The 27,943-nt window shown below is 36.9% G+C and overlaps 1 protein-coding gene across 1 annotated transcript; it reads right to left on the reverse strand.

Annotated features, from left to right (window-relative positions):
* Positions 1 to 27,943, reverse strand: LOC128661597 (mas-related G-protein coupled receptor member H-like). Its single transcript, XM_053715832.1, has 2 exons — positions 27,888 to 27,943; positions 1 to 940 (listed from the first exon to the last, which is right to left on the reverse strand). Exons 1-2 carry the CDS (start codon positions 27,941 to 27,943, stop codon positions 1 to 3), a joined length of 996 nt encoding a protein of 331 aa, XP_053571807.1.

Genomic DNA, 27,943 nt, shown 5'->3' on the forward strand with positions numbered 1-27,943 from the left:
TCAGTATCCACTTCTTTGCTGATTATTTTTTCTCTCTGCCTCTTCTTCATGGAAAGCTCTCTGAAGAATCTCATGTATGGAGACTTTAGGTGTTGACTTCCTGTGTCTCCCAACAATGAAGTAAATGTAGGGATTCAGTGTGCTATTAAGCACTGTGCAGAACACGCTGGCATAAAATAAACTCACTATATGAACATCTAAAGGCAAAAGCTTAAAGTACATAAGAAACCACATAAAGCTGAATGGAGTAACTGATAAGATGAATACAAAGACTGTAGTAATAATAATGACATACAACCTTGGTGGGTACTGTTGTCGTAATGTTCTTTGTATCCTGAAGACCAGAATAAGACTTGAAGTCACCATTAATGGCAGACAAATACCAATACTTATAACAAATGTCATTATTGCAATTCCTGTACATGTATTGGTCTGGGCCATAAAATCCTTTGGTAAACAAGCTAAATTTTCAATTAGACTCATAGAGCAACCAAGAATCCAAAGACAGATACACACAATGGAAGACTGGTTCTTTCGTCGATTACATTGGTACCAAATGGGAAATAAGACAGCCAGACACCTTTCTACACTAATAGCTGTGAGGAAGAACATTCCAGAGTATTGTGCAAAATCATAAAATATCTCAGCAAACATACTGAATTGTTTTCTCCCTGTAAAATTATAATTTTTACCAATTAATTTAATAAGTTGGATTGCCATTAAAATAGCAGTGAACGTTAGAAAGAGGAAGTCAGCTGCTGTCAGGTTTATAATATAAACAGTATATTTGTTCTTTGGAATCCTAAAGCAGAGGTACCGGAACACTATTATATTTCCCACCATTCCAAATAAGCAAAGCGCTACGGCACACGAGGCTGCAATAGCAACATGTATGTTTGCATTTTTACCAAAACCGCTTTCATCCTCGCTTGTATTTACACTGTGTGCAGAATTATTAAGCAAATGAGTATTTTGACCACATCATCCTCTTTATGCATGTTGTCTTACTCCAAGCTGTATAGGCTCGAAAGCCTGCTACCAATTAAGCATATTAGGTGATGTGAATCTCTGTAATGAGAAGGGGCGTGGTCTAATGACATCAACACCCTATATCAGGTGTGCATAATTATTAGGCAACTTCCTTTCCTTTGGCAAAATGGGTCAAAAGAAGGACTTGACAGGCTCAGAAAAGTCAAAAATAGTGAGATATCTTGCAGAGGGATGCTGCACTCTTAAAATTGCAAAGCTTCTGAAGCGTGATCATCGAACAATCAAGCGTTTCATTCAAAATAGTCAACAGGGTCGCAAGAAGCGTGTGGAAAAACCAAGGCGCAAAATAACTGCCCATGAACTGAGAAAAGTCAAGCGTGCAGCTGCCAAGATGCCACTTGCCACCAGTTTGGCCATATTTCAGAGCTGCAACATCACTGGAGTGCCCAAAAGCACAAGGTGTGCAATACTCAGAGACATGGCCAAGGTAAGAAATGCTGAAAGACGACCACCACTGAACAAGACACACAAGCTGAAACGTCAAGACTGGGCCAAGAAATATCTCAAGACTGATTTTTCTAAGGTTTTATGGACTGATGAAATGAGTTGATGGGCCAGATGGATGGGCCCGTGACTGGATTGGTAAAGGGCAGAGAGCTCCAGTCCGACTCAGACGCCAGCAAGGTGGAGGTGGAGTACTGGTTTGGGCTGGTATCATCAAAGATGAGCTTGTGGGGCCTTTTCGGGTTGAGGATGGAGTCAAGCTCAACTCCCAGTCCTACTGCCAGTTTCTGGAAGACACCTTCTTCAAGCAGTGGTACAGGAAGAAGTCTGCATCCTTCAAGAAAAACATGATTTTCATGCAGGACAATGCTCCATCACACGCGTCCAAGTACTCCACAGCGTGGCTGGCAAGAAAGGGTATAAAAGAAGAAAATCTAATGACATGGCCTCTTTGTTCACCTGATCTGAACCCCATTGAGAACCTGTGGTCCATCATCAAATGTGAGATTTACAAGGAGGGAAAACAGTACACCTCTCTGAACAGTGTCTGGGAGGCTGTGGTTGCTGCTGCACGCAATGTTAATGGTGAACAGATCAAAACACTGACAGAATCCATGGATGGCAGGCTTTTGAGTGTCCTTGCAAAGAAAGGTGGCTATATTGTCACTGATTTGTTTTTGTTTTGTTTTTGAATGTCAGAAATGTATATTTGTGAATGTTGAGATGTTATATTGGTTTCACTGGTAAAAATAAATAATTGAAATGGGTATATATTTGTTTTTTGTTAAGTTGCCTAATAATTATGCACAGTAATAGTCACCTGCACACACAGATATCCCCCTAAAATAGCTATAACTAAAAACAAACTAAAAACTACTTCCAAAACTATTCAGCTTTGATATTAATGAGTTTTTTGGGTTCATTGAGAACATGGTTGTTGTTCAATAATAAAATTAATCCTCAAAAATACAACTTGCCTAATTATTCTGCACTCCCTGTAGACCCGCCTGACTTGTTCCATTGAATTCCATGTTTCTAGTTTGGTTGTTCAATTTGAGTCTTGTAAAAAGCCCTTGTGTACCCTATTAAAAACAATAAAAGAGATATTTTAGAAACAAATATATGACCCATTAAATTACTTGCATTAAAAATAATTTCACAAAGCAATGTTTTGAGCTGTTCATTAAGAATTTGTATGTTGATAGGTTGAGAGTTTAGTATGTCAGTCTCTGAGGGCAAAGATGAGGGGCTATGCAGTAGTTTAGTAATCTTTAATTTGCATTATCAAACTTTTGAGTTTAGTGTCCTCTGAAGATAAAGGGCTTAGTGTAGGTTTGTTGATGTAAGGCTGCTTACCACAAGCTAAGAAGTGGTGCACATCCAACTGCCACTTCTTAACCTCTCATCCACCGCAGAGGTAACAGAGTTTAACACAAACTTCTTAGTCTGTAATGATTGACAGGCTCTGCTCTTGCACGATTGGTAGCACATGAGCAGGGGCGGATTTCATTGTGCAATATAAAATGCAAGCAGTAAACGTATAGCTGCACGCTTACTGTGATCATGGGTGGACAGATTCCCTAGTTGAGAACCTTGTCCATCTTTGGTTTGATAAATGGGGGCCATGAAATCCATTAACTAAAATAAAATGTATGCATTAAAGAAGTATAAACTATACTAAATCTTTTTTCTGTGTAATATTACATTTATACATTGCACTTAACGGAATATTAAACTCAAATTGTAATTCCACATCAAAAATTTCATTATTTGGTAGTCAAAAATAAATTTGCAATGTACATTCAATATTTCTTTTGCCTGATTTTTTCTGTAATTTCTTCTTCTAATTCGGTAATTCTTTACATTTATATAATTTATGCATATGTATTGTGCACAGTTTAGGTGCTCTAAATGCCAGCTGCTTGTATATTGAGGTGTGGGTTTTTTTCACCATAGCATTGTGAAAAAAACTTTTGTTACCCCAGAAAAAACAAAGAAACTATAAAACTGTGCATTGTTTACACCAATAACACAACTGAGAGGTTTGTTTACAAACAGTTAAACCAAATTATTATAGAGACATTAGGCTAGATTACATTATTATTAAGTGGCAAGGTATTTTTTTTCCGCAATTGTGAAAACTCTGCTAGAGTTAAAGGGACATGAAACCCAAAGTTTTTCTTTTGTGATTCAGATAGAGCATACAATTTTAAACATCTTTCAAATTTACTTCTATTATTTAATTTGCTTCATTCTCTTGTTATTCTTTGCTGAAAGGTTTATCTAGGTAAGCTTAGGAGCAGCAAAAAACCTAGGTTCTAGCTGTTGATTGGTGGTTGCAAATATATACCGATTGTCATTTTAAATCACATGTTCTATTTGAATCATGAAAGAAAATATTTGGGTTTCTGGTCCCTTTAAGCTTTTGGCGCTAGCGGCAACCCGAATAGTGTGAAAATCATAGCTTAGGTTTTCATGTGCATGTATTCCCCCAAAGAAATCAATGGAGAGAAAAAAGTTGAAAAAAAAACCCTAACACCTGAGATTGCCCAAACACCATCACATTTTCACATTCTCCCTAGAAATTAATGGAGAGAAAAAAATTGTTGAAAAAAAACACCCTTCTCACAATCAACATAGCATATTCGCATTAGCAAATGTGAAATATTTACAGTAAATCATAATTAAAATCTTTATTAAATATGAATATTGCATAAATATGTTTTAGCATGTTTTCATCTACTTAATGGCAAATGACTCTAATGCACTTATATATATATGTCTATATGTGTGTACATATATATTAATGTTTTTATATGTGTATATATGACTGTAAATACATATATACACATATAAATACAGTAATATATATGTCCACATATATAAACATATCTCTCTCTCTCTCTCTATATATATATATATATATATATATATGTAAATATATATATATATATATATATTATTGTGTGTCTCGATGTTAAAGCCATTTGCCTGCCTTTTTTTTTTTCCCTAACATATCTCATATCTTTGAGCCCTTATAACTTTTTTGTGCAAATTTTTTTTAAAAATATTTTTTATTAGACAGTAGTGATGTCGTGAATAGTTCGCCGGCGAGCATGTTCGCGTTCGCGTCAGCGGGCGAACATATGCGATGTTCGATCTGCCCCCTATTCGTCATCATTGAGTAAACTTTGACCCTGTACCTCACAGTCAGAATACACATTACAGCCAATCAGCAGCAGACCCTCCCTCCCAGACCCTCCAACCTCCTGGACAGCATCCATTTTAGATTCATTTGGAAGCTGCATTCTTAGTGAGAGGAGGGACAGTGTAGCTGCTGCTGATTTAATAGGGAAATCGATAGCTAGGCTAGTGTATTCAGTGTCCACTACAATCCTGAAGGACTCATCTGATCTCTGCTGTAAGGACAGCACCCCAAAAAGCCCTTTTTAGGGCTAGAACATCAGTCTGCTTTTTTTCCCTGTGTAATCTAATTGCAGTTGCCTGCCTGCCTGCCAGCGTGTGTGTCAGGCTCACAGCGTATACTGTGCCCACTTGCCCAGTGCCACCAATCATATCTGGTGTAACAGTAGTGTACATTTAAAAAAAATATTTTTTTTTTGACTGTGAAATAATAGCAGACAGCTGCCAGTTCCCAAGATGGCTGCCAGTACTTAAGATGGCGGGGACAATTGTATGGTGGGGGAGGGAAGGGAGCTGTTTGGGAGGGATCAGGGGGTCTGATGTGTCAGGTGGGAGGCTGATCTCTTCACTAAAGCTAAAATTAACCCTGCAAGCTCCCTACAAACTACCTAATTAACCCCTTCACTGCTAGCCATAATACACGTGTGATGCGCAGCTGCATTTAGCAGCCTTCTAATTACCAGAAAGCAACGCCAAAGTCATATATGTCTGCTATTTCTGAACAAAGGGGACCCCAGAGAAGCATTTACAACCATTTGTGCCATAATTGCACAAGCTGTTTGTAAATAATTTCAGTGAGAAACCTAAAATTGCGAAAAAATGTAAGTTTTTTTTAAATTTGATCGCATTTGGCGGTGAAATGGTGGCATTAAATATACCAAAATGGGCCTAGATCAATACTATGGGTTGTCTACTACACTACACTTAAGCTAAAATTAACTCTACAAGCTGCCTACATGCTCCCTAATTAACCCCTTCACTGCTGGGCATAAAACACGTGTGGTGCGCAGTAGCATTTAGCAGCCTTCTAATTACCAAAAAGCAACGCCAAAGCCATATAAGTCTGCTATTTCTGAACAAAGGTGATCCCAGAGAAGCATTTACAACCATTTATGCCATAATTGCATAAGTTGTTTGTAAATAATTTCTATGAGAAACCTAAAGTTTGTGAAAAAGTGAACAATTTTTTTTTATTTGATCGCATTTGGCGGTGAAATGGTGGCATGAAATATACCAAAATGGGCCTAGATCAATACTTTGGGTTGTCTACTACACTACACTTAAGCTAAAATTAACTCTACAAGCTGCCTACATGCTCCCTAATTAACCCCTTCACTGCTGGGCATAAAACACGTGTGGTGCGCAGTGGCATTTAGCAGCCTTCTAATTACCAAAAAGCAACGCCAAAGCCATATAACTCTTCTATAATGGCATGTCTGGCACACAGTGTTGGGGCAAGGGTCCATCTGACCACTGATACCTGGTCTGCAAAGCATGGTCAGGGCAGGTATATCACCTACACTGCGCACTGTGAAGCGGGCGTAACCCTTACACTACCTGATCGATACAACATCATACCTGATGTTTTAAAGCACGTTATTCCAAACAATTTAGGAATGTTAGGTGATTTATGCCCTTTATGGATTAAAACCAGACTCTGCATCAACTATGTAATTTTCCATGGGAGTTTTTCCATGGATCCCCCTCCGGCATGCCACAGTCCAGGTGTTAGTGCCCTTGAAACAACTTTTCCATCACTATTGTGGCCAGAAAGAGTCCCTGTGGGTTTTAAAATTCACCTGCCTATTGAAGTCTATGGCAGTTTGCCCGGTTCGCCCGTTCGTGAACTTTTGTGGAAGTTCGCGTTCGCCGTTCACTAAACCCAATTTTTTAGGTTCGCGACATCACTATTAGACAGTGTTAATATGAGTGTAATGTATTTTTGAAGTGTTTTGTGTAACTTTTTTGTTTTGGAAAACAGTTAACCACAGATCTGAAATTGCGATAAGGATTTACGTGTAAATCAAGATTTCACTCAACTTTTAATATAAGCAGAATGAAAAAGGCTTGTGAAAACATGATATCGCTTGTGCAAAACCGTGTGTGCCTCACTTGTAATCTAGCCCATTATATTTTATATGTATGCACAGTGTATATAGACCTGCATGTAAAAAAAAATGTTTTAAGATATTTTTAAATGATTTGGTTGTGAGATGCACATTTTTACACAAAAGAAAGAGGTGCTTAATGTACCTTTTAAAATAGCTGGAATGAGAACATGCTGCCTTTAAATACATTTTGTTTTAAAGTTTAAAGTTACATAAGATTAGTATTATGTAATGCTGGAAATAATGCTCAGTTCCATTTAATTATTTAAATCATTAATATTTAAATTTGAAAAGCTTTCTTGCAGACATATTGACTAAACTGTTTCAAATCATATTAACATAGGTACAATACAATAACAGTTATAGTCAGATATTGAGATGCTTTGCCTAGAAATTGTACTTTACATACTGTACACAATGTTATCTATATGTCACCTATAAGCTAGCACTGTCTGGCTGTGAAAAGCTGATAAAATGTACTGAGATAAGAGGCGTCCTGCAGAGGTTTAAAAACTGAAATTTAGAGATAGTCTTTTTGCTAATTATAAATATAAATTCACCTATGCTGCAGCTCCAAACCCCCCTGGTCAGTGTACAAGGATTCAAGCAGGGCTGGCAGGTCAGGACCGCACGGGGGGTGGGGGGTGAAAGCAAATTAGAAAGTCCATGAGGTCCTAACAGTTTACAAAGTGCTGGCAGCTCAGCTACTGATTACATTATCTGGGTTCTATGCAGGGGACATTCTAGCACTAAACAAACAGGGGGCGAGCACCTGCATGATCTACTCACTGACACGCAGCATTTCAGGCTCCTTACCTTTCTCTGTCAATGAACAGCTGGAAGAATGACCATACTTTCTATTGAGAATAATGCACAGGCAATGCAAACACTAGCTCCTCTGTACGGTCTTCTTAACAGAAAAAATAATTCATATTGAAAGGACAGAGCCCTGCAAAGAGTTAGATTAAATGTAAAATATACACACAAAAGCAAATACAGAATGTAAAGAAAATGATAGTTATGTATACTATAGCAACAGGACTGTTAATGATGTATTGGACTTGATGCACCATTTCAGCTCTTCATAGAAAGAACGTTGTTAATAATTTGAAAACATTTTCAGCATTTTGAAAATCTAATTGTTATCTTTGGAGACAAAATGACAAACCAGAAACATATTACATAAATGCCAACTGACCTATAACTTTCTTGATGTTGTACCTCAGATCCTCAGTTCTGCACTGCTCGTTCATTTCATACAGGGTTTAGCCATAAACTACATAAGGTGACAATTTATTAAATATAATTTGCATAGAAATAAGGGTGTGTCTACTATGAGTATTATGAAATCATCAGGAATTACTGGAAAGCATATTTAAATTAGATCAGTATAAAGGTATTTCCCAGTATTCACAGAATAAAAATCTGGTACAACTAGTATATTTTCCTATGCCGTAAGATCTGCAAATCTTAGTCTGTATTCTATACTGGTCATTAAAAATGAACCAGTATATATTAAAAAAATCTAGGAAGCAAATTTTTTCCTAGCACGTCAATTTTAGTAGCAACATCATACTCACATCACTATTATTTAGTGAAAGCAAACTATATGCAGCTCACTAAATAATGTCAGCTCAATAAAGCTATTTACTATTACCAGGAGCAATAGAATTTCAGTCCCAACTGCTATAACACTAACGCATATTATATAGACAGCATTGCTATCAGTGTTTAACCCTAACTGTGTCAGGCACCAGGACACAATTGCAAGTCCCAGTCCTTGCTAGAAAGAGGATGTTTAACGTGGCTAGTAGTTTGGGGTGCATTGCCTGGTGCCTAATTTTGTATTCTGAGAAGGGGTTTAGCACTAAGGAGAGCAAGGCACCTGAAGAGGAGTGCACTAAGGTTAGCACATAGGGGGCCCATGTTGATGTAAATATTAGCTTTCATGTGTTTAACTGTGCTAATGATTATTTATGCTAGTCAATCAAAAATGACCTTGCAGCAGAATCAGCATCAGAATTCACACAGGAAGTGCTAAAATGCCTCTGAAAACATCATTCTGAGCTTTCTTTTTTTCATAGTGGTTAGCAATAGCAAGTACTTAACCATTTAGGCATTAATATCTCAAATAATCTGTATAAATGGTATAATAATAACTTTGACTAGATTCTTTTGTCTATAGAGCAAGATCTTAAATGATGAAATAATTTACCCATCTCTTTGATGGGTAAAGCACATCTCATTAAAATGATGATTCTTCCCAAACTACTTTACACGATTAATATGTTGCCAATTTTAATACCAAAGAAAGATATTTAGAATCTGAATAAGATATTTAATGATTTTCTCTGGGGAGGGGAAACAAATGTATGAGCTAAGCTACAACAGCCCTTTTTACGTGGAGGTTTGGGAGTTTCAGATATATATTTATATAATCTTGTCTCGTTGGCGCAAGTAGCCGTAGATTGTTTACTAGGGACAGAACATTTCCATGAGAAATCTATGGATAACTTGCGTTTGTCTGATCTCTCAAAGGTATTTTTATTGCACTTGGATTGGAGGGAGCTACCTTTTTCAGTTAGGAATAATATAGTGTATGGAGGAATACTAAAGGCTTGGTTTAAGTTATATAAATTGTTAAAGCTTCCCCATCAGTGGACGGTTTATCTGCCCATCATAGAGAACCTACATTTTGAGCCTGGTTTGAGCTCACATATTTTTAAAGATTGGGAGAAAGTAAAAATTAAAAAGATTGGAGATTTGGAGGCGGGGCGTAGCCATGCAGGGAAATGGCTGCATTGCTGTGAAGCTCCGTAGCCTTTTCCACTCAATTGGCCTCTTACCAGCTCAAAATTGGGTGAATAACTTTATGATCTGAGGAGAAGTCCAGTTGCCATCTTTAATTGCAGCCTACAACTTAACAGCCCTCACAAACCTGCAAATCAACTTGTCACCTCATGACTCCCTAATATCGGTTGGGAGACACATCACTACACACAACGGGACAGCATCTTTCAGGGTGAGACCCGCTTCATGCGCTCAATCAATACATACCTCAGCAAGCCACATGGCCAAATATAACAGCAATACACCTCCTAAATAAGAGACAACACGGTCATGCTGAACTCACTACTATCATACGCTCACCTTTTCTATTGAGTCACATAGACTACAATCTCCAATGCTCCTTAAGCCAACATGAGTTTCAGTCCCCCTTAGAGAGCTATTAACCATTCTTACTGCAGCGGAGCATACTGATAAATAAAGGAACATGTGTGTCTTGTACACCTCCAGAGACTAAATGAGCTACCATGCAAGCAAGGGATAGCTAACTCATATAGTATAAAGCTGTCAGAGTAATACAGGCCCTGACAAATTATCCTACTTGTGGAAGTACCAGAAGCAAGTAAAACAAAAAAAAGCTCTCCTGTGAATATTAAGGTGCCAAATATAAAGCATGCACAGAGAGAACACATCATTAACCCATAAAAGTAACTCGCTTAAATATCCAATAAAATACCCCTGCTTCTTCTCTGCATATGGCAGCTAGGAAATCTAACAGAACGACCAGAAAACTGTTAAATCCAAAGATGCCAACTGTGAGCTCCTTCTTCTCCCTACAAGAACCACATCTAACATTAAAAGGTGAAAAGCAATCTGACAACATGGCAACTCAAGCTTCTACACTACTACCCCAATACTCTCTAGAATAACTAACACAAATTCAGAGCACAGTAGATGCTCTCGTATCAAAATCAGACATTGCTTATCTAAAATCCTTCATAAAGTCTGAAATATCTTCTATACGAAAAGATATTAATGAATTGGGATCCAGGATTGAATGTATAGAAGAAGGCCAAGAAAACTTGGAATCAATAGTCAGTAATAACACTCACCATCTCAATTGCCAGGATTCTGTGATCCAGGACCTACAATTGAAAGTGGAAGACCTTGATAACCGGAATCGGTGCAGCAACTTAAGGATAAGAAGAATTCCTGAGGACATTACTCATGAAAATATAACCACATACCTCCTGCAATTCTTTAAGCATCTAGTCCCCTTATTGGAATTAACAGAATCTTCTCTAGAAAGAGCTCACAGAGCCTTACGCCCGAGACCTAATCCGGAATTTCCCCCAACGGGACATAATCATAAAATTTGCTTTCTACCAACATAAGTAAGCCATTTGGAAACAGGCAAGAACCCAAGAATCCGTATCCTTCCAAGGACAAACTCTCCATATCTTCCAGGATCTATGTCCAACAACAATTGAAAAAAGACGCTCTCTCAAATTTATAACCACCATTCTACAAGAAAACAAATAGGATACAGATGGGGATTCCCATTTAGCCTCCTAATTCAAAAAGATGGACAAACGTTTGTATACAGAACCTTGGAGGACCTTGAGGCCTTGTCTAAAGGTCTCAGCTTGACTTTTCCACAATCACAGCAACAGAGGCAAGACACCCACAATACAACCGGAAGTCCTCTCAAAATAACATGACTCACAATGGACTCTAGTCTCAAAAAAAAGAACTAAGGACCCTCCAATTAAATGAATTGACGTTTAGCTTAATCTGAGATGAGTCCTTGCTTGAGAAGGCGGTTATCCAAGTAAAAGCAGGTCATATATTCAATAATTATGTAAAAAGTTGTAAATGTTTATGTAGTGTTATAACTTAAGTTGTTAGCAAATATGATCCATATAAATATTGGTTAGTGGTATGGATAACAGCCAAAAATGATAATCAGGAGATACAGGTTTTCAGAATCCTGCTACTCTAGTAAAATTCTACCTAACTCACACGACTTGAAAAGGTTATCAAGTCAGCTCAACTTGTAACTTGGTGTGGGCATTACTGGTCCTACTACTGGGGGGTGGTCTGTCTCATTACATATATTTCCACATGTTGGACTAAAAATATACTTCGTGGAGTGATCCATCTCACAGTGGCAACAGCCAGACTAACTATTAGGTAAATGATGGCATCAATTGGCAAAAATAGTATAGAAATAAGATACAAAATTGAACCTAGCCAAAAGTTTAAAAATAAAATATATTAAGTTATATTACAGCCTTTAAATGTGACAAGAAATGGGAGGCCTCTGGAACTCGGGGTTACATAAGTTTACTTTGGTTTCTTATTATCATATGTATAATCCGTTCACCTTATATGACATACAAGTTAAATATTGATTCTGTTTGTCACTCAGTGGGCCTGGCTGCGCCCGCAGGGGGCCAACATCACCAGTGTAAAACCAGTGTAAAACCCAATAAGCAAATAACTAAACACTTGGGCTGGTGGATGGGGGTTCCATGTCAGGGCGGTCATGTCGGCGCATTTCGTTATATAAAGTAGTCTAAAATGTGGAGGGTTTGTTGGAGATTATCTTTTGCACATCCCTAAAGGTTTTCAAATACTATTAGCAAATAATAATGGAATTGTTGGGCATATCAGCCTAGTTATTTTGTTCACCCTTCAATATTTTAATAAGGGCCATAGAGTGGAAAACGCATCCTCGCGGAAGTCACTCTCGACAAAATTAATGTTATTGTTTTATATTAAATGTTTTACATCTGCCTCTCTCTCTTCTTTCTCGCTGCTCTACTTGTCCAGAATCATCACATCACAAACAAAAATACACATACATCTACCCGTTACCACATACATGTCGGTACTACTCATAATAAACACTACTCCACCCTTGCATGGTTAATTCTCAACAAAACAAAAAACCATTAGATTCCATAAGATCATACAATAAACACCAAAGGACTCAACATCTCATCTAAAAGATCTCAAGCATTGAGAGACCTCAACAGGCACAAAACAGACTTAGCATTTGTCCAAGAAACCCATTTTATCAAAAACAGGGAACCATTAACCTTCACAATCAAATTTGGCACATGTTATTACGCTTCCCACCCTAAATCCAAAAAAACATGTGGTTGGGATTCTAATTAGGAAAAATATCCCATTCACAGCATTCAAATCAATCAAGGACAGAGAGGATAGATATATTATTACTGGTAGGCCTACTTTATGGCCGTCCAGTTACATTGGTTTTCATATACTCTCCAAACTCCAAACAATCTCATTTTGTCAAAGTAGTAACTAACCTAATTTTGGAACAACAAAAAGGAACTCTAATCATTTGTGGAGATCTGAATATGCCATTATCTCCTGCTAGACTGCTCGTCCACATATTCTTCGATTCCAACCTTACATATTAACCGCAATAACGCTTACCTTAAAAAGCTAGTTTTTCATGTAGAAAAGGAACTACACATTGTATTCATACCCTCATAAACTCTATACCAGAATCGATTATATCTTTACCAACATCATGGGCCTATCATAATTTAACTCTTCACAAATATCCCCCTTAACCTGGTCAGATCACGCATCAGTTTTAGGTACATTAACTTGGCCAACCAAACCAATTCAAGATTATTTATGGAGATTAGATGACCACCTGTTATCAGACCTCTCTGTGTTGCAACAGATCTCACAATCCATCAAAGAATACTTTACCCACAACAACACTCCAGACATATCCCAATCAAATGTCTGGGAAGCCCACAAATGCGTGATAAGAGGGGAACTCATAGGCATAAAAGCCTTACTAGTTGACATAGAATCACTAGAACAATGCCATAAAAATACCCTTCTAACCACTCATTACTAATTGCACTACAATTGGAACGAGAAAAACTAGTGTCTTATTATAACAAAGAACACAAAAGACAAACATTAAGACTACAACAAACACATTATGAAGGTTGTAATAAATCAGGCAGATCCCTAGCAAGATACTTAAAGCAAAAAGCACATACATCATATATCTTATGCATAAAAGACGACCAGAATAAAGAACATTTCTCCTCCAAATCCATAGCAAAAACCTTCAGAGAATACTATCAAAAACTATATAACTTGAATAGTCCATCCAGCCTAACACCCCTAGAACAAGAAACAAAAACTAATGCAATAACCACATTTCTATCCTCCCTTCATCTCCCCCAAATTTCCTCCCTCCAAAAAGAACAACTAGAGGAACCCATAACATCAGAGGAAATTAAATCGGTAATTAAAGATCTTCCTACTGGCAAGGCACCGGGTCCTGATGGACTTAGTAATAGATACTATAAACAATTCCAAGAGGAATAAATACCCCAACTCACACATTTTTTTAATTATGTTGACGAATCCAAAGCACTATCCCCTAGATCATTAGAGGCTCACATTATACTATTGCCAAAACCTAACAAACCCTTAGATCACCCATCACATTATAGACTAATTTCTCTCCTAAATATTTACACAAAGGTGCTAGCAAACCGCATGAATTGCATGGTACCAGATATAATCCATCAGGACCAGGTGGGATTTATCCCAAAATGTGAAGCTAAAGACAACACGGTCAGGGCCTTAAACCTTATTCACTTCCCACAAGATAGAGGAATCCCAGGAATCCTACTGTCTATAGATGCAGATAAGGCCTTTGACCGTGTTGACTGGGTACTCTTACGTTCTACATTGGAATACATGGGTTTCGGGCCTAGAATGCTAGACAGAATATTCTCCCTTTATTCCCAACCTAACGCTAAATTGTTAATAAATGGAACCTTACCCTATCAAACCCCTTTGCAATAACTAATGGTACCCGACAGGGTATGTTGGAGCACGGAGAAGCCAAAACATAAACTAATACATAACTCCCCACTGATAATAGAAACTTACATTACATGGGAACATATCCTGTCCAAAAATACTATAATTTAATCAAAACTATCCCCTCTCACCTCACTCATAGAAAACGGTCAATTAACGATAGGTCATAAAGCTATAGTAAACATACCAGACAAAAATATTCGCAATCTCTCTATTCACATGATAACATCTGGAAAAGAAAATTATTTCTCAGTCAGACCTTATAGACAAGGGCTATACCTATTTTCACAACTGGTTCAATTACCATTGAGTACACTGATACATCTCTCTACATGAACAAAGCAGAAACATGGTTAGACCACTAACAAATTTTTAATCCTTATGTATCCAAACACCACCGCTCTCTCATACCCTTTCATTGATATGTAGAATACTAACCACTAAACCACCTGGCTACATACCACTGTACCTTGAGAACTAGGAAGATGACTTGGGAATAATTATTCTACCACAAACGAGCATAGCCATTTTCCAAAACATAACAAAAATGTCTGTATCACTATCCTTAGTTGAAATCAATTTAAAATTCTTACACAGATGGTACCTTACTCCTAAGAAAATCTACCGCCTATTCCACCACAGGTCAAATCAGTGTTGGAGATGTGGTCATAGAGGCAGCAACATGGCTCACATGTGGTGGTGGTGCAATACAATCCAAAACTTCTGGAGAATAATATCATAATTAGGGTTTATAAAACTACACATGTATTTTCCTGATACTGTTATTAATATGAATATTTCTCTACAAGAAATGAATGTTGTTAAACTAGCTTGGCCTGTTATTTGTGTAATGTTGCTACATAATTATAAACCTTATTATAGATTTTTATTTAAATATCCCCAATGGGAAATTTGACACAAAAAAATATTCCTACGATGTTCCCCATACCAGGGAATTTTCTGCTGAGGCTGCTAAATATATTCTGATCTACAGAATACTATAGCCTAAGAGGTGTCAAAGTTGGGAGTCTGGATAATATGATTTGTAGATGCTCCTCATTACAGTCACAAATAGAGACTCCATAAATATTGTTTTAGAAAAGCAAATTTTAGCTTGAGAACTATTTATCTATTTACGAGGAATTCTGGGTATGAATGAGAGGCCCATTCAGTGTAATTACAAGGCTCAAAAAAGCCAACAAATATTTTGGGTGATTTCTCTCCACACAGGGGAGTTTTTAATCATTAGGCCCTCACTCTCTGTTATAATCAAAGGAGACACATCTACATTGTAACTGTTCAGCACTCGCCACATAGTTCTACTGTGAAGGATATCAGCATCAAAAATGCTTTCTAAACCTTACAGAACAAATGAATTAAAATGAAAAAACTTCCTCTATAAAAATTTGCAAAAAAAGAAAACTTAAAGACAGTTAAAGAGGAATAAAATAAAAATAAAAGTGAGACATAAGACTAGATACATCACAGGGGCAATATAGTCTTTAGGAATGCTGCGTGAATTTCCCATGCTGGGCTTAGATGTAAGCAACAAAATCCCAATTCTGGGATGCCCATGGCAAGTCCATCTGGAAAACTTTTATTCTATCCAGCAAGACTGCTTTACCATAAGAAAACAGACCTGAATACTTTACAATAACTAACATTTACTTAAAGGTACAGTCTACATCAGAATTTGTATTGTTTTAAAAGATAGATAATCCCTTTATTACCCATTCCCCAGTTTTGCATAACCAACACAGTTATATTTATATACTTTTAACCTCTGTGATTATCTTGTATCTAAGCCTCTGCAAACTGCCCTTTTTGTTTCAGTTCTTTTGACAGACTTGCAGTATAGCCAATCAGTGCCTGCTCCCAGATAACTTCACGTGCATGAGCACAGTGTTAGCTATATGAAAAACATGAACTAACACCCTCTAGTGGTGAAAAACTGTTAAAATGCATTCTGAAAAGAGGTGGCCTTCAAGGTCTAAGAAATTAGCATATGAACCTCCTAGGTTAAGCTTTCAACTAAGAATACCAAGAGAACAAAGCAAATTTGGTGATAAAAGTAAATTGGAATTTTTTTTTAAAATTACATGCCCTATCTGAATCATGAAAGTTTATTTTGGACTTGACTGTCCCTTCAAACCATTTTCAAGTCTGTTTTCTACGTGTTCTGGTAATAATGATTGTTTTTCTGCATTGCAAGCAGTTCTTATTTGTTTGTGAGATATCATGTGTGCACCCCACCATACAACAATACAGGGTTCATGGCACGAACCCCCAATAACAAATCGTGGAACATGATCTTGCCTTTACAAGAGGTAATTCCCCCTGTGTCTATAAATCTAGGCCAATATTCATCAACACTTTAAATCTGTAGATAATTGTAAATCCTAATAGTTACCAGTCGTTATATAATTTCAAGTAAAGCAACCATGAATGCGTTAATTAGTAAATATGAGGTTTTTGGAAAAAAATAAATATGTATAAAGAGATCTAATCACCATTTCATCCACCGAACATAGAATACACTTTCTTTTCTAGAAGCAATGGTATTTATGAAGGGCCAGATTACAAGTGGAGCACAAACGTTTGCGAGCAAGTGATAATAGGTATATCACAGGTGATTGCGCTCGTCAGGTTTACTGCTGGTATTATGAGTTGAAAGTTTATTACTTTCCTCAGAACTCTGGTTAGCTGTTTCGTGAAACAAAAAAGTGTCACAAAACACATAAAAAATACATTACAAAGTACAGTTACACCATCTAATACAAATTATTAGAAAAAATATTGCACACAAAAGTTATAAAGGCTCAAAGATATGAGGTCTCAGGTGTTAAAAAAAGGCAGCCAAAGGGCTTTAACACAGATATATATATACACATATAAACACATAAATACATATGTATACATATATAGACATAAGTGCATTGGAGTCCTCTGTAGTTAAGTAGATGAAAACATAAAAAAAAAAAAAATATTTATGCAATATCCATTTTTATTAAAAGTTTCAACTATGTATTTACTATAATATTTAACATTCCAATGGTCTGCACATAGCAGAATATTTTATAAGTATTTTTAAATAGATATACCTCTATATATTAATATACAGTATATATATATATATATATATATATATATATATATATATATATATATATATCTCAAAAGTCAAATAGCCTGTAGCCCAGCACTCCAACCAGGTGGAGCAGCCACGACCTGGGTGCAATCCTTATGGGTAATAAATGTAGATATCGGTGTAGAAGAAGGGCACTCTCAGGATCATTAATACATGGTCAACGTTTCGGCCCTCAGTTGGGCCTTCATCAGGACAGGTATAATCTGAAAGACATACATAGAGACAAATACTAGAAACATAAATCAAATGAAACAACACACAGAGTGAAAAAAACAACCTATATCACCATCACCAACACATATAAAAACAGACTTTGCAGTCAGAAAAGGGAATCATCCAACTTTCAACAAAGGATACCCAAAGAACAAACCAAGTAACAACAAGGCAGAAATACACAAAAGAAAGCTCTGTACAGAAATAACAAAAATAGCCAAGGACTAGCAGAAATAGTGTGGTAAAAACCACACAAATAATATATATCTATATGTGTCACAGAGCATTTGGGTATAGAAAAAACTTAGTAATACAAATATGCATATAGATATTAGTCAATTTAAATTATGCAAACGCTAAAGAGTACTGGGAACCAGGCTAGAAATGGGAAAAAAAGGAATATATACAATTATCAGAATAAGCCAGCTGGACATGGGAACAAAATATAGAAAGGGCAACAACAGCGGATGCGTGGAACGCCTGATATATATGTACCCCAGCAAGTAAAACAGATAACGGCAGAACGCTACAGGCATTCCTATTTTCAGGATTATACCTAGAGTCATAGTGGGTGAATATAATCAGTACTGTACTTTCGCTAGATGGAGAACAAGTGAGGACCGGGTCCCACATACTCAAATAACAAAAGCATAAACTAGCATGCATGGCAAACAATAACAGAGGTACCAGCAAACAAAAACGCCTAGATTCACATAGCCAATTAGCGTGTGGCTCAAAAATGCACACAGCAATGTATGCAATAAGTCAAGTGGATACAAAAATGGTAATGACACAAATCCGGGCCGTGTTATTCAAAATCGGTAAAAATGCTAACCAGAAAATTAAATACCTTGAAACTGCCGAGTGGCAAAGATCACAGATCCATACAGACGAGTAATGTTAGATCTAGATATGTGCATGGCGAAAAAATTCGGTTTGGTTTGGATCGATTCGGAATTTTTCGAATTTCGGTTCGGACCGATTCGAATTTGGAGCAATTTGAATCGATTCGGTTCGGATTAGTTTCAGATTAATTCGGATTTGAAGAAATTCGGCTGGATTCGGTTCGGAAATTCGGAATTTCGGTAAGTGTTAGGTGGGATTAGACTAGTATTATGTACAGTATATTAGGTGTAACCCATAGCAGAGTGATATAACCTAATATACTGTACAATACTAGTGTAATCCATGGCCAGCCGAATCTACCGAATAAATCCGAATAAATCTGAACTAATTCGGATTTATTCGGTAGATTCGGCAGTATTTTAATTCGGAAATTCGGATCGATCCGAATCCCGAATTTTATGAATTCGGCCGAATTTCCGAATCGATCCAAAACGAATCGCACATGTCTAGGCTACGCCTTAAATAGGGGAGCCATAGAGGTAATTAGAAAGTGATAGGGTGAGCTCAGCCACCACCTAACGTTGTTATGACAACCAAACAGCTGTTCGTATAGAGCATTGCAATACACCTAACACCTGGTCTATCAGGGGAGCGAGACACAGCAACCAGATGAATGTAGTGAACAGACACAGTGTCAGCATACACTGACGGACAATATGGTAACCAAACCTTCATAGGAAACATACTCTCAAATCACGCCGCAAATTGTAACAGCATACATAATACAGATACTGCAGAGATTTAGGTGCAGACATATGAAAATATAAGAACACCGTCCTCCACTGTCTATACAAACACACCCAAGAATATTGAGTGCGAGTATGTACAGATCAGCACAAAGGGGGCTCTGCAAAGCACATAGCTCAGACAAAGGCAGCATTAATGAATGCACAAAATAGGGGGTTCCAACATCATGTAACCGCTGTATGTCCAAAGGGCACACTCAGTATATATAAACATATTTATATATATATATATAGGTATAGATATATATTGTACAAAAATACTCTCAGATATATGTAGAAATATTTATGAATAAACAGAACATATTCTGCTATGTGAAGAACATTGGAATGTGAAATATTCATATCTTCGATCTTCATGTTGGGTTAGCGCACATGAGAATATGCGATTCGGTTTGCGCAAGAGTGGGGTGTTAGTTTTTTTCCCTTTTTTTTACTCCATTGACTTCTTTTGGGAATACGTGAACGTGCATGTGATATTCTAAGTTTGGCTTTTTGCACTCATTGGGTTAGCGCACATTTATTAGCGTTTATTAGCACTCCACTTGTAATATGGCCCAAAATTGGCATTCAATGAATAGAGTTCTTATTATATTAAATGTATGCTGATACTTATAAATAGGGTTGTACATAGCTAAAACATTACTATAAAGGTAAAAACAGTACTGAGATTCAAGGTAAAGTGTCATGGAAACAACAGCTCTATATAAAGGTTTCTGATGGTATAAATGAACAAAGAGGTAGATCACAATATATCTTCTGATTTGTTTTTGGTTTCGCCACAAAAAAGGGAACTTTTCATTTAGAAATGATAACAATAGAGGGTATTCTCCTATTTCTCTGAGCTGCTAGTTCATTTTCAGCTCACTCATAAAATCCTTATTTTTAACAAGAAACCAAAATGTTATCGGCAAACGCAATCCATTTTCCTGAAACTTTTCAACAGATTTTTGATGAAATTTTTGATGAAATTTTACACTTCGAATTTGACATCTAAAGGCACTTGATAACTTGTTTTTTTTTTTTTTAAATATTCCAAGACAATTTGTAATAACTCCATTATGTTGCCAGAAACAGCAGTTATGAAGCAGCGGTCACAAAGACCGCTGCTCCATAACCCTGTCCGCCTGCTCAGAGCACAATCAAGTTAATTGACACCCCCCTGCTGGCGTCCAATTGGCCGCAAGTCTGCAGGGGGCGGCTTTGCACCAGCAGCTCTTGTGAGCTGCTGGTGCAATGCTAAATACGAGGTCTTGCGCACTGTCGGATCAGGTCCGCAAGACCTTTGATAAATAGGCCCCAATGTCTAAATTCATTAAAGCTCTTTTCAACTCTATTGTATAGTCCATCTCTAGTGGGTAGGGCACACATTTACATATGTATATATATTGACTATGCAATATCCCTTTAGGAAAAGTGAGATCAGGATCCCAACATTTAGAAATTGTGCATAGCAAAGGCACCATCTCGTTTGCACAACATTTGTGTGGTTACAATATTGCAATAGAGATGTTTTGTAGTTTACAAGAGCTGTTCAAATCCCATTTTAGAAGATACAATAAGTTGTGGCCTCCTGTTTCTAATAAAAACATGTAGTGTTCTTCTTGATTGCAGATTTATACCTCAACAAACCAGAAAAAGTTTTTTTAATCAATAATTAGAAGAATTGAAAAAAATAATAATTTTAATATATTAAAAGTGTCAATGCAGTTGAGCAAACATGCCAGTATGCCTATCATGACTATACCCAAATGTAATTCTTATTATTTAGCAGTGATTAGCATTGATTCAGATTACAATAGGTAAATGAGTTTTTAATTACACACTGGATGAATGGGTTTGTTCAGAAGAATTGTATTGCAACCTTAAAAGGTGTGAAAGGGCCATTGTATATGCCAGTGGGATTCCCAGGTTCTATTCTGATAACAGGTACTCAAAGGACCATTAAATGCAGCAGAATTTAATAACTATCAAATACACAATAATTAGATAATGCAATAGCACATATTTGAATTTGAAAGGAGCACTGTAATATTTTCTGGCAAATTTTAACAGTAATCCACTTTCCCTCCCTATGTATCATGTAACAGCCATCACAAAATGCATATACTTTTGCACATGCCCAGTAGGAGCTGTAGCCTCAGAAAGTGTGCATATAAAAAGAATGTGCACATTTTGATAATGGAAGTATATTGGAAAGTCTTTTTAAATTGCATGCTTTATCTGGATTATGAAATTTTCCTTTTGTCTTAAGTGGCCCTTTAACAACTGAAAAACATGTTGGTGGCTGTGGGCTTTTAGTGGCAAAATTAATTTTGGATTGTGATCGCTCAAAAAACTTTCTTCTATTATCAACAGAATTGTGATTGACCCCAAAACTTGGAAATCTGCAAAATAATATTACTTCTGTACTTATTATTAGGATTATGCATAAGAACAACCTAACAAACCACATTTTTTTATAACGTTATACATAGCAAAAATATAATTATCATACGGCTAGATTTAGAGTTTTGTCGGTAACGACACGCGTAGCTAACGCTGGTTGTTTTTGCCCCCGCACCTTTTAAATACCGCTGTGATTTAGAGTTCACAGAAGGGCTGCGTTAGGCTCCAAAAAGGGAGTGTATAGCATAATTTACCGCCACTGCAATTCTCAATACCAGCGGTGCTTACGGACGCGGCCAGCTTAAAAAACGTGCTCGTGTACGATTCCCCCATAGGAAACAATGGGGCAGTTTGAGCTGAAAATAAACCTAACACCTGCAAAAAAGCAGCGTTCAGCTCCTAACGCAGCCCCATTGTTTCCTATGGGGAAACACTTCCTAAGTCTGCACCTAACACCCTAACATGTACCCCGAGTCTAAACACCCCTAACCTTACACTTATTAACCCCTAATCTGCCGACCCCGCTATCGCTGACCACTGCATATTATTTTTAACCCCTAATCTGCCGCTCCGTACACCGCTGCCAACTATATTATCCCTATGTACCCCTAATCTGCTGCCCCTAACACCGCCGACCCCTATATTATATTTATTAACCCCTAATCTGCAGCCCCCAACGTCGCCGCCACCTACCTACGCTTAACACTAACACCGCCCTAAATTAAATATAATTTTTATCTAACAAAATAAATTAACTCTTATTAAATAAATTAATCCTATTTAAAGCTAAATACTTACCTATAAAATAAACCCTAATATAGCTACAATATAAATTATAATTATATTGTAGCTATTTTAGGATTTATATTTATTTTACAGGTAACTCTGTATTTATTTTAACCAGGTACAATAGCTATTAAATAGTTAATAACTATTTAATAGCTACCTAGTTAAAATAAATACAAAATTAACTGTAAAATAAATCCTAACCTAAGTTACAATTAAACCTAACACTACACTATCAATAAATTAATTGAATAAAATACCTACAATTATCTACAATTAAACCTAACACTAAGAAAGCAGTAATCTGAGCACTCTGGGGCAAGGTAAAATCCAGAAATCTTTATTGAGCAAAAGGTAAAAGCTGCATCATTATGCAGGTGAGCAGGAATAGCAGTCCTGACGCGTTTTCATAGGAACTAGTGCTAAACATGTCTGTAGTGTACTTAAAGGGATGACTGTCCAATCACTAGCCTGTAATAGGTGCAACTGGACGTCACCCTGAAAGAAACACTGACAGCATGTAAAAAAAGGGAGTTAAAAAACAATTGATGTAATAAAACTGAAGGTACAAAAAATCCTTGTGTGCATACTAACAGGCTGTTTTAGATGTAAACACATAAAACATGTTAATTTATGTCTATGTGTATATATCTAATAACTTGTCTAAACATTGTTAATAAAAATGCCTAATAGACAATATACTGAACAAATCCATGGCTATCAATTAAACCTAGGACGATATATTCAAATATTATTAACAAGCATTGTGGCATAATTACAATGTTAAGACTATACAGGATGTATGATTGATCCATAGAAGAATTTGAATGATATTTGAAAAATAGTATTATTTCAGGAACAAATTATTTGTGAATATGCTGTTCACACTATTAAGGTCAACAATCTGGAAAGGGAGAACGCTAATAACAAGAAAAAATGCTTATGTACATGTTCATAAATATTAATAATTATAAATTAAATGAAGGAGTGCATATTTAAGCATTAATCTATAAAGTAAGAAATATCCCATTCCAGATTGATACCCTTGGGGTGTCTAGTTTCTAATTTCAGAATCCAAAATAACTCCCTTTTTGTAAGAAGTTTATGTCTATCCCCTCCTCTGGTAGGTTTATGAACTACTTCAATAATCTGCGCTCCAAAATTGGGAACACCAGTTAAGTGCAGGCCATTGAAGTGTTTGGCGACTGCTGAGTTTTTATTGAAATTCTCAACGTCTCTCAAGTACTCCCTAACCCTGTCTCGGAATTCGCGAGAGGTTTGGCCTACATATTGATGTTGACAGATATTACAGCTCAGTACATATACTACCCATTTGGTTCTACAGGTAGCATAGAAGTGGATTTCAAAAGATTTAACTATCAATAAATTAATTAAATAAAATACCTACAAATAAATACAATTAAATAAACTAACTAAAGTACAAAAAATAAAAAAGAACTAAGTTACAAAAATAAATAAATAATTTACAAACATTAGAAAAATATTACAACAATTTTAAGCTAATTACACCTACTCTAAGCCCCCTAATAAAATTACAAAGCTATACAAAATAAAAAAATTCCCTACCCTATTCTAAAATAAAAATAGAAAAGCTCTTTTGCGGGGCATGCCCCAAAGAATTCAGATCTTTTGCCTGTAAAAAAAAACATACAATACCCCCCCCCAACATTACAACCCACCACCCACATACCCCTAATCTAACCCAAACCCCCCTTAAATAAACCTAACACTAAGCCCCTGGAGATCTCCCTACCTTATCTTCACCACGCCGGGTATCACCGATCGGTCCAGAAGAGGCTCCGAAGTCTTCATCCAAGCCCAAGCGGGGGCTGAAGAGATCCATCATCGGGCTGAAGAGGTCCATCATCGGGCAGAAGTCTTCATCCTATCCGGGCAGAAGAGGACATCCGGACCGGTAGACATCTTCATCCAAGCGGCATCTTCTATCTTCATCCATCCGGAGTGGAGCGGGGACATCTTCTTCCAGCCGACGCGGATCCATCCTCTTCTACCGACACCTACTCGCCGAATGATGGTTCCTTTAAATGACGTCATCCAAGATGATGTCCCTCGAATTCCGATTGGCTGATAGGATTCTATCAGCCAATCGGAATTAAGGTAGGAAAAATCTGATTGGCTGATGGAATCAGATTCAAGTTCAATCCGATTGGCTGATCCAATCAGCCAATCAGATTGAGCTTGCATTCTATTGGCTGATCGGAAAGTATATTTAACTTAGGGGGGTGTTAGTGTTAGGGTTAGACTTAGCTTTAGGGGTTAATAAATTTATTAGAGTAGCGGTGGGGTCCGGTCGGCAGATTAGGGGTTAATACTTGAAGTTAGGTGTCGGCGATGTTAGGGAGGGCAGATTAGGAGTTAATACTATTTATTATAGGGTTATTGAGGCGGGAGGAAGGCGGATTAGGGGTTAATAACTTTATTATAGTAGCGGTGAGGTCCAGTCGGCAGATTAGGGGTTAATTAGTGTAGGTAGGTAGTGGCGACGTTGGGGGGCAGATTAGGGGTTAATAAATATAATGTAGTGGTCGGCGGTATTAGGGGCAGCAGATTAGGGGTACATAGGGATAACGTAGGTTGCGGCGGTGTGCGGTCGGCAGATTAGGGGTTAAAAATTTTTATTAGAGTGGCGGCGATGTGGGGGGACCTCGGTTTAGGGTACATAGGAAGTTTATGGGTGTTAGTGTACTTTAGAGCACAGTAGTTAAGAGCTTTATGAACCGGCGTTAGCCCAGAAAGCTCTTAACTCCTGGCTTTTTGCTGCAGCTGGAGTTTTGTCGTTAGATTTCTAACGCTCACTTCAGCCAAGACTCTAAATACCAGCGTTAGAAAGATCCCATTAAAATGATAGGATATTCAAATGGCGTAGGGGGATCTGCGGTATGGAAAAGTCGCGGTTGCAAAGTGAGCGTTAGACCTTTACCTACACGACTCTAAATACCAGCGGTAGCCCAAAACCAGCGTTAGGAGCCCCTAATGCTGGTTTTGACGGCTAACGCCAAACTCTAAATCTAGCCGATAAAGACTTAAAATAAGTGTCACTGTGCACCTCATTTGCATTAGTAGAAATATATTATTTCTTTATTAATATATTATTACATTACATAAATCAATGGCTTTAAGCTAGTGATGAAATACAGATTCTTCAAAACGATTTGTGGAAATTTTAATCTACTGAAGAATACCTAAAATTGAACAAAGAGGTCCTGTCAAAGATTGACAGTTTTCAGAGTAAATTAGCTTCAAATAAAATTGAAAAATTGGTTGGGATGAGGGGGATTATAAAGATGGAATGGTTTACAAGTTTAACAAGAAATGTAGGACATCTTCTGATCCAAATAATAAGATGGACATTATAAGAGGAAGTAAGGATAAGATAGATGGTGGAGACAATTGGGTGAAGGAAAAAAAACAATAATAATAATAACAACAATGGTTACAAACAAATTGATCAGCCCACCGATCGATCTTCCAAAATAGAGAGATCTAGAGTTCCTTATAGAGAAAGACATAATAATTTCGCCTTGACAAGTAGTGATTTATATATCATTTGGAACATCAGATTTCAAATATCAATATGAAACAGCTCTTGATTGTGCAAGTAGCGCCAATAAAAATAGATAGGGACTCCCAAGAAGTGGTACAGATTTTTCAGGAAAATCAAAACCTTAGGGCTGTCAAGCAGAAATCACACCCCCTAAAACTAAAACAGAAGGAGAGAAGGGACAAAGAGAACCACATTTCTACTATACCACGAGAGGCAAAAGGTCCTACGCAAACATGGCTGCAGAGGGCGAGGCAAGAATGCCAAAAAGGCAAAATTTGAAAGATTAAAGAGGGGTATATTTAATATCTCCAATTATAAGTTAACGCATGAAGAATTATCAGTACTTTATAGGGGTCTATCTTTTAGTCCATCAAATAGTCATAATATCTTAGATCTGTTCGTTGACCTGAATAGGTTTATTCGGAAATTATTGCTGCAAAAGTATTTTAGTGGCAAGAAATTGAATTATGAACAGAAAAGGCCCATACTTACTGATAATATGGACATTAAGATTAGATCTGAAAAGGTGATTTATATGGACCCGGAGGATCTATGTGATCACTTGTAGAATGATTATGTACATACGGATTTACATCTTCCTTCCACCTTTTATCCCCCTAACAATTACCCAAGCCTGCAGTTATACAAAAGTCTAGTTTTAGAATAATTTAATAAGATTCCCACTTTTGATAACAATAAGTCGAATCTAAATATATTTGAGAGGAGAGCAACTCAACAAGTTAACACTGAATTCAGAATTAGTGATTAGACAAGATGAAAAGATTGGTATTGCAGGATAAAGTAGCCTACCTTAAAGAAGCAGATAGGATATTACATGATAAGAATTATAATAGGAGATTATCCTTTGACCCCTCTAAAGAATATTTAAGAAATCTGATTTGTTTGATTGATGGAGCTTACATGGGGGTTATTATCATTAAGAAAGAACACGATTTTCTTATACTACAGCAGCCAAATTTGGCTTATTATTACCATCTTCCCAAGAGCCATAAGTCTTTGATTGACCGCCCAGGAAGACCCATCATCTCTGGTATAGGCAATTTAACATGTAATATTTCACGGTATATTGATAAGTTCCTCAAGAAAATAGTGATTATGCTCCAATCTTATCTGAGGAACACTTCAGACCTTTTATCAAAATTGGAGAATGTTAATAAAGGTCAACATAAATTGATACTGCTATCCTGTGATGTGACAGCACTTTATTCTAATATCAAACATTCATTGGGTTTAGAAGCTGTCAGGTACTTTCTCGAACAGGATATGTACCTTCCTGAGAAACAGAAATAATTTCTACTAAAGTCTATCTTGTTTGAATTGGAACACAATTATTTTATTTGTCAAGAACAATTTTTTATCCAAATCAAAGGAACGTGAATGTTTTCAACCTTTTTTATTAAATGTATGTGCATTTTAAGATATACTTGAGTCTATATGCTTAAGGTATTTGGGTCACTTTATTCCTTCTTATTTATGTTGAGTCCTCTTGTTCACTCACAGAGGCTCTTGTTCAGTTGAATTGCAGCCCTTTAGCACCTTTTAACAGATTTATGAGGATTTAGGTAATTTTTAAATCTGCATCTGAGTTGGTCATTTGGAGTTTGACTTACTGGAGACCTGGGATCCATTTCCCAGCAGACCAGTGTTTGTCCTTGCTGGACGGCAT

This window comes from Bombina bombina, chromosome 5, assembly GCF_027579735.1.
Source record: "Bombina bombina isolate aBomBom1 chromosome 5, aBomBom1.pri, whole genome shotgun sequence".
Classification (NCBI taxonomy): Eukaryota; Metazoa; Chordata; class Amphibia; order Anura; family Bombinatoridae; genus Bombina; species Bombina bombina.

Bases quoted from the DNA above. Each gene is read 5' to 3' on its own strand.
- LOC128661597 (XM_053715832.1), bottom strand. From the start codon at position 27,943: ATGCCGTCCAGCAAGGACAAACACTGGTCTGCTGGGAAATGGATCCCA. The intron at 941-27,887 runs GTAAGTCAAACT...TTCTGCACACAG, and splicing joins AAATGGATCCCAGGTCTCCA to TGTAAATACAAGCGAGGATG.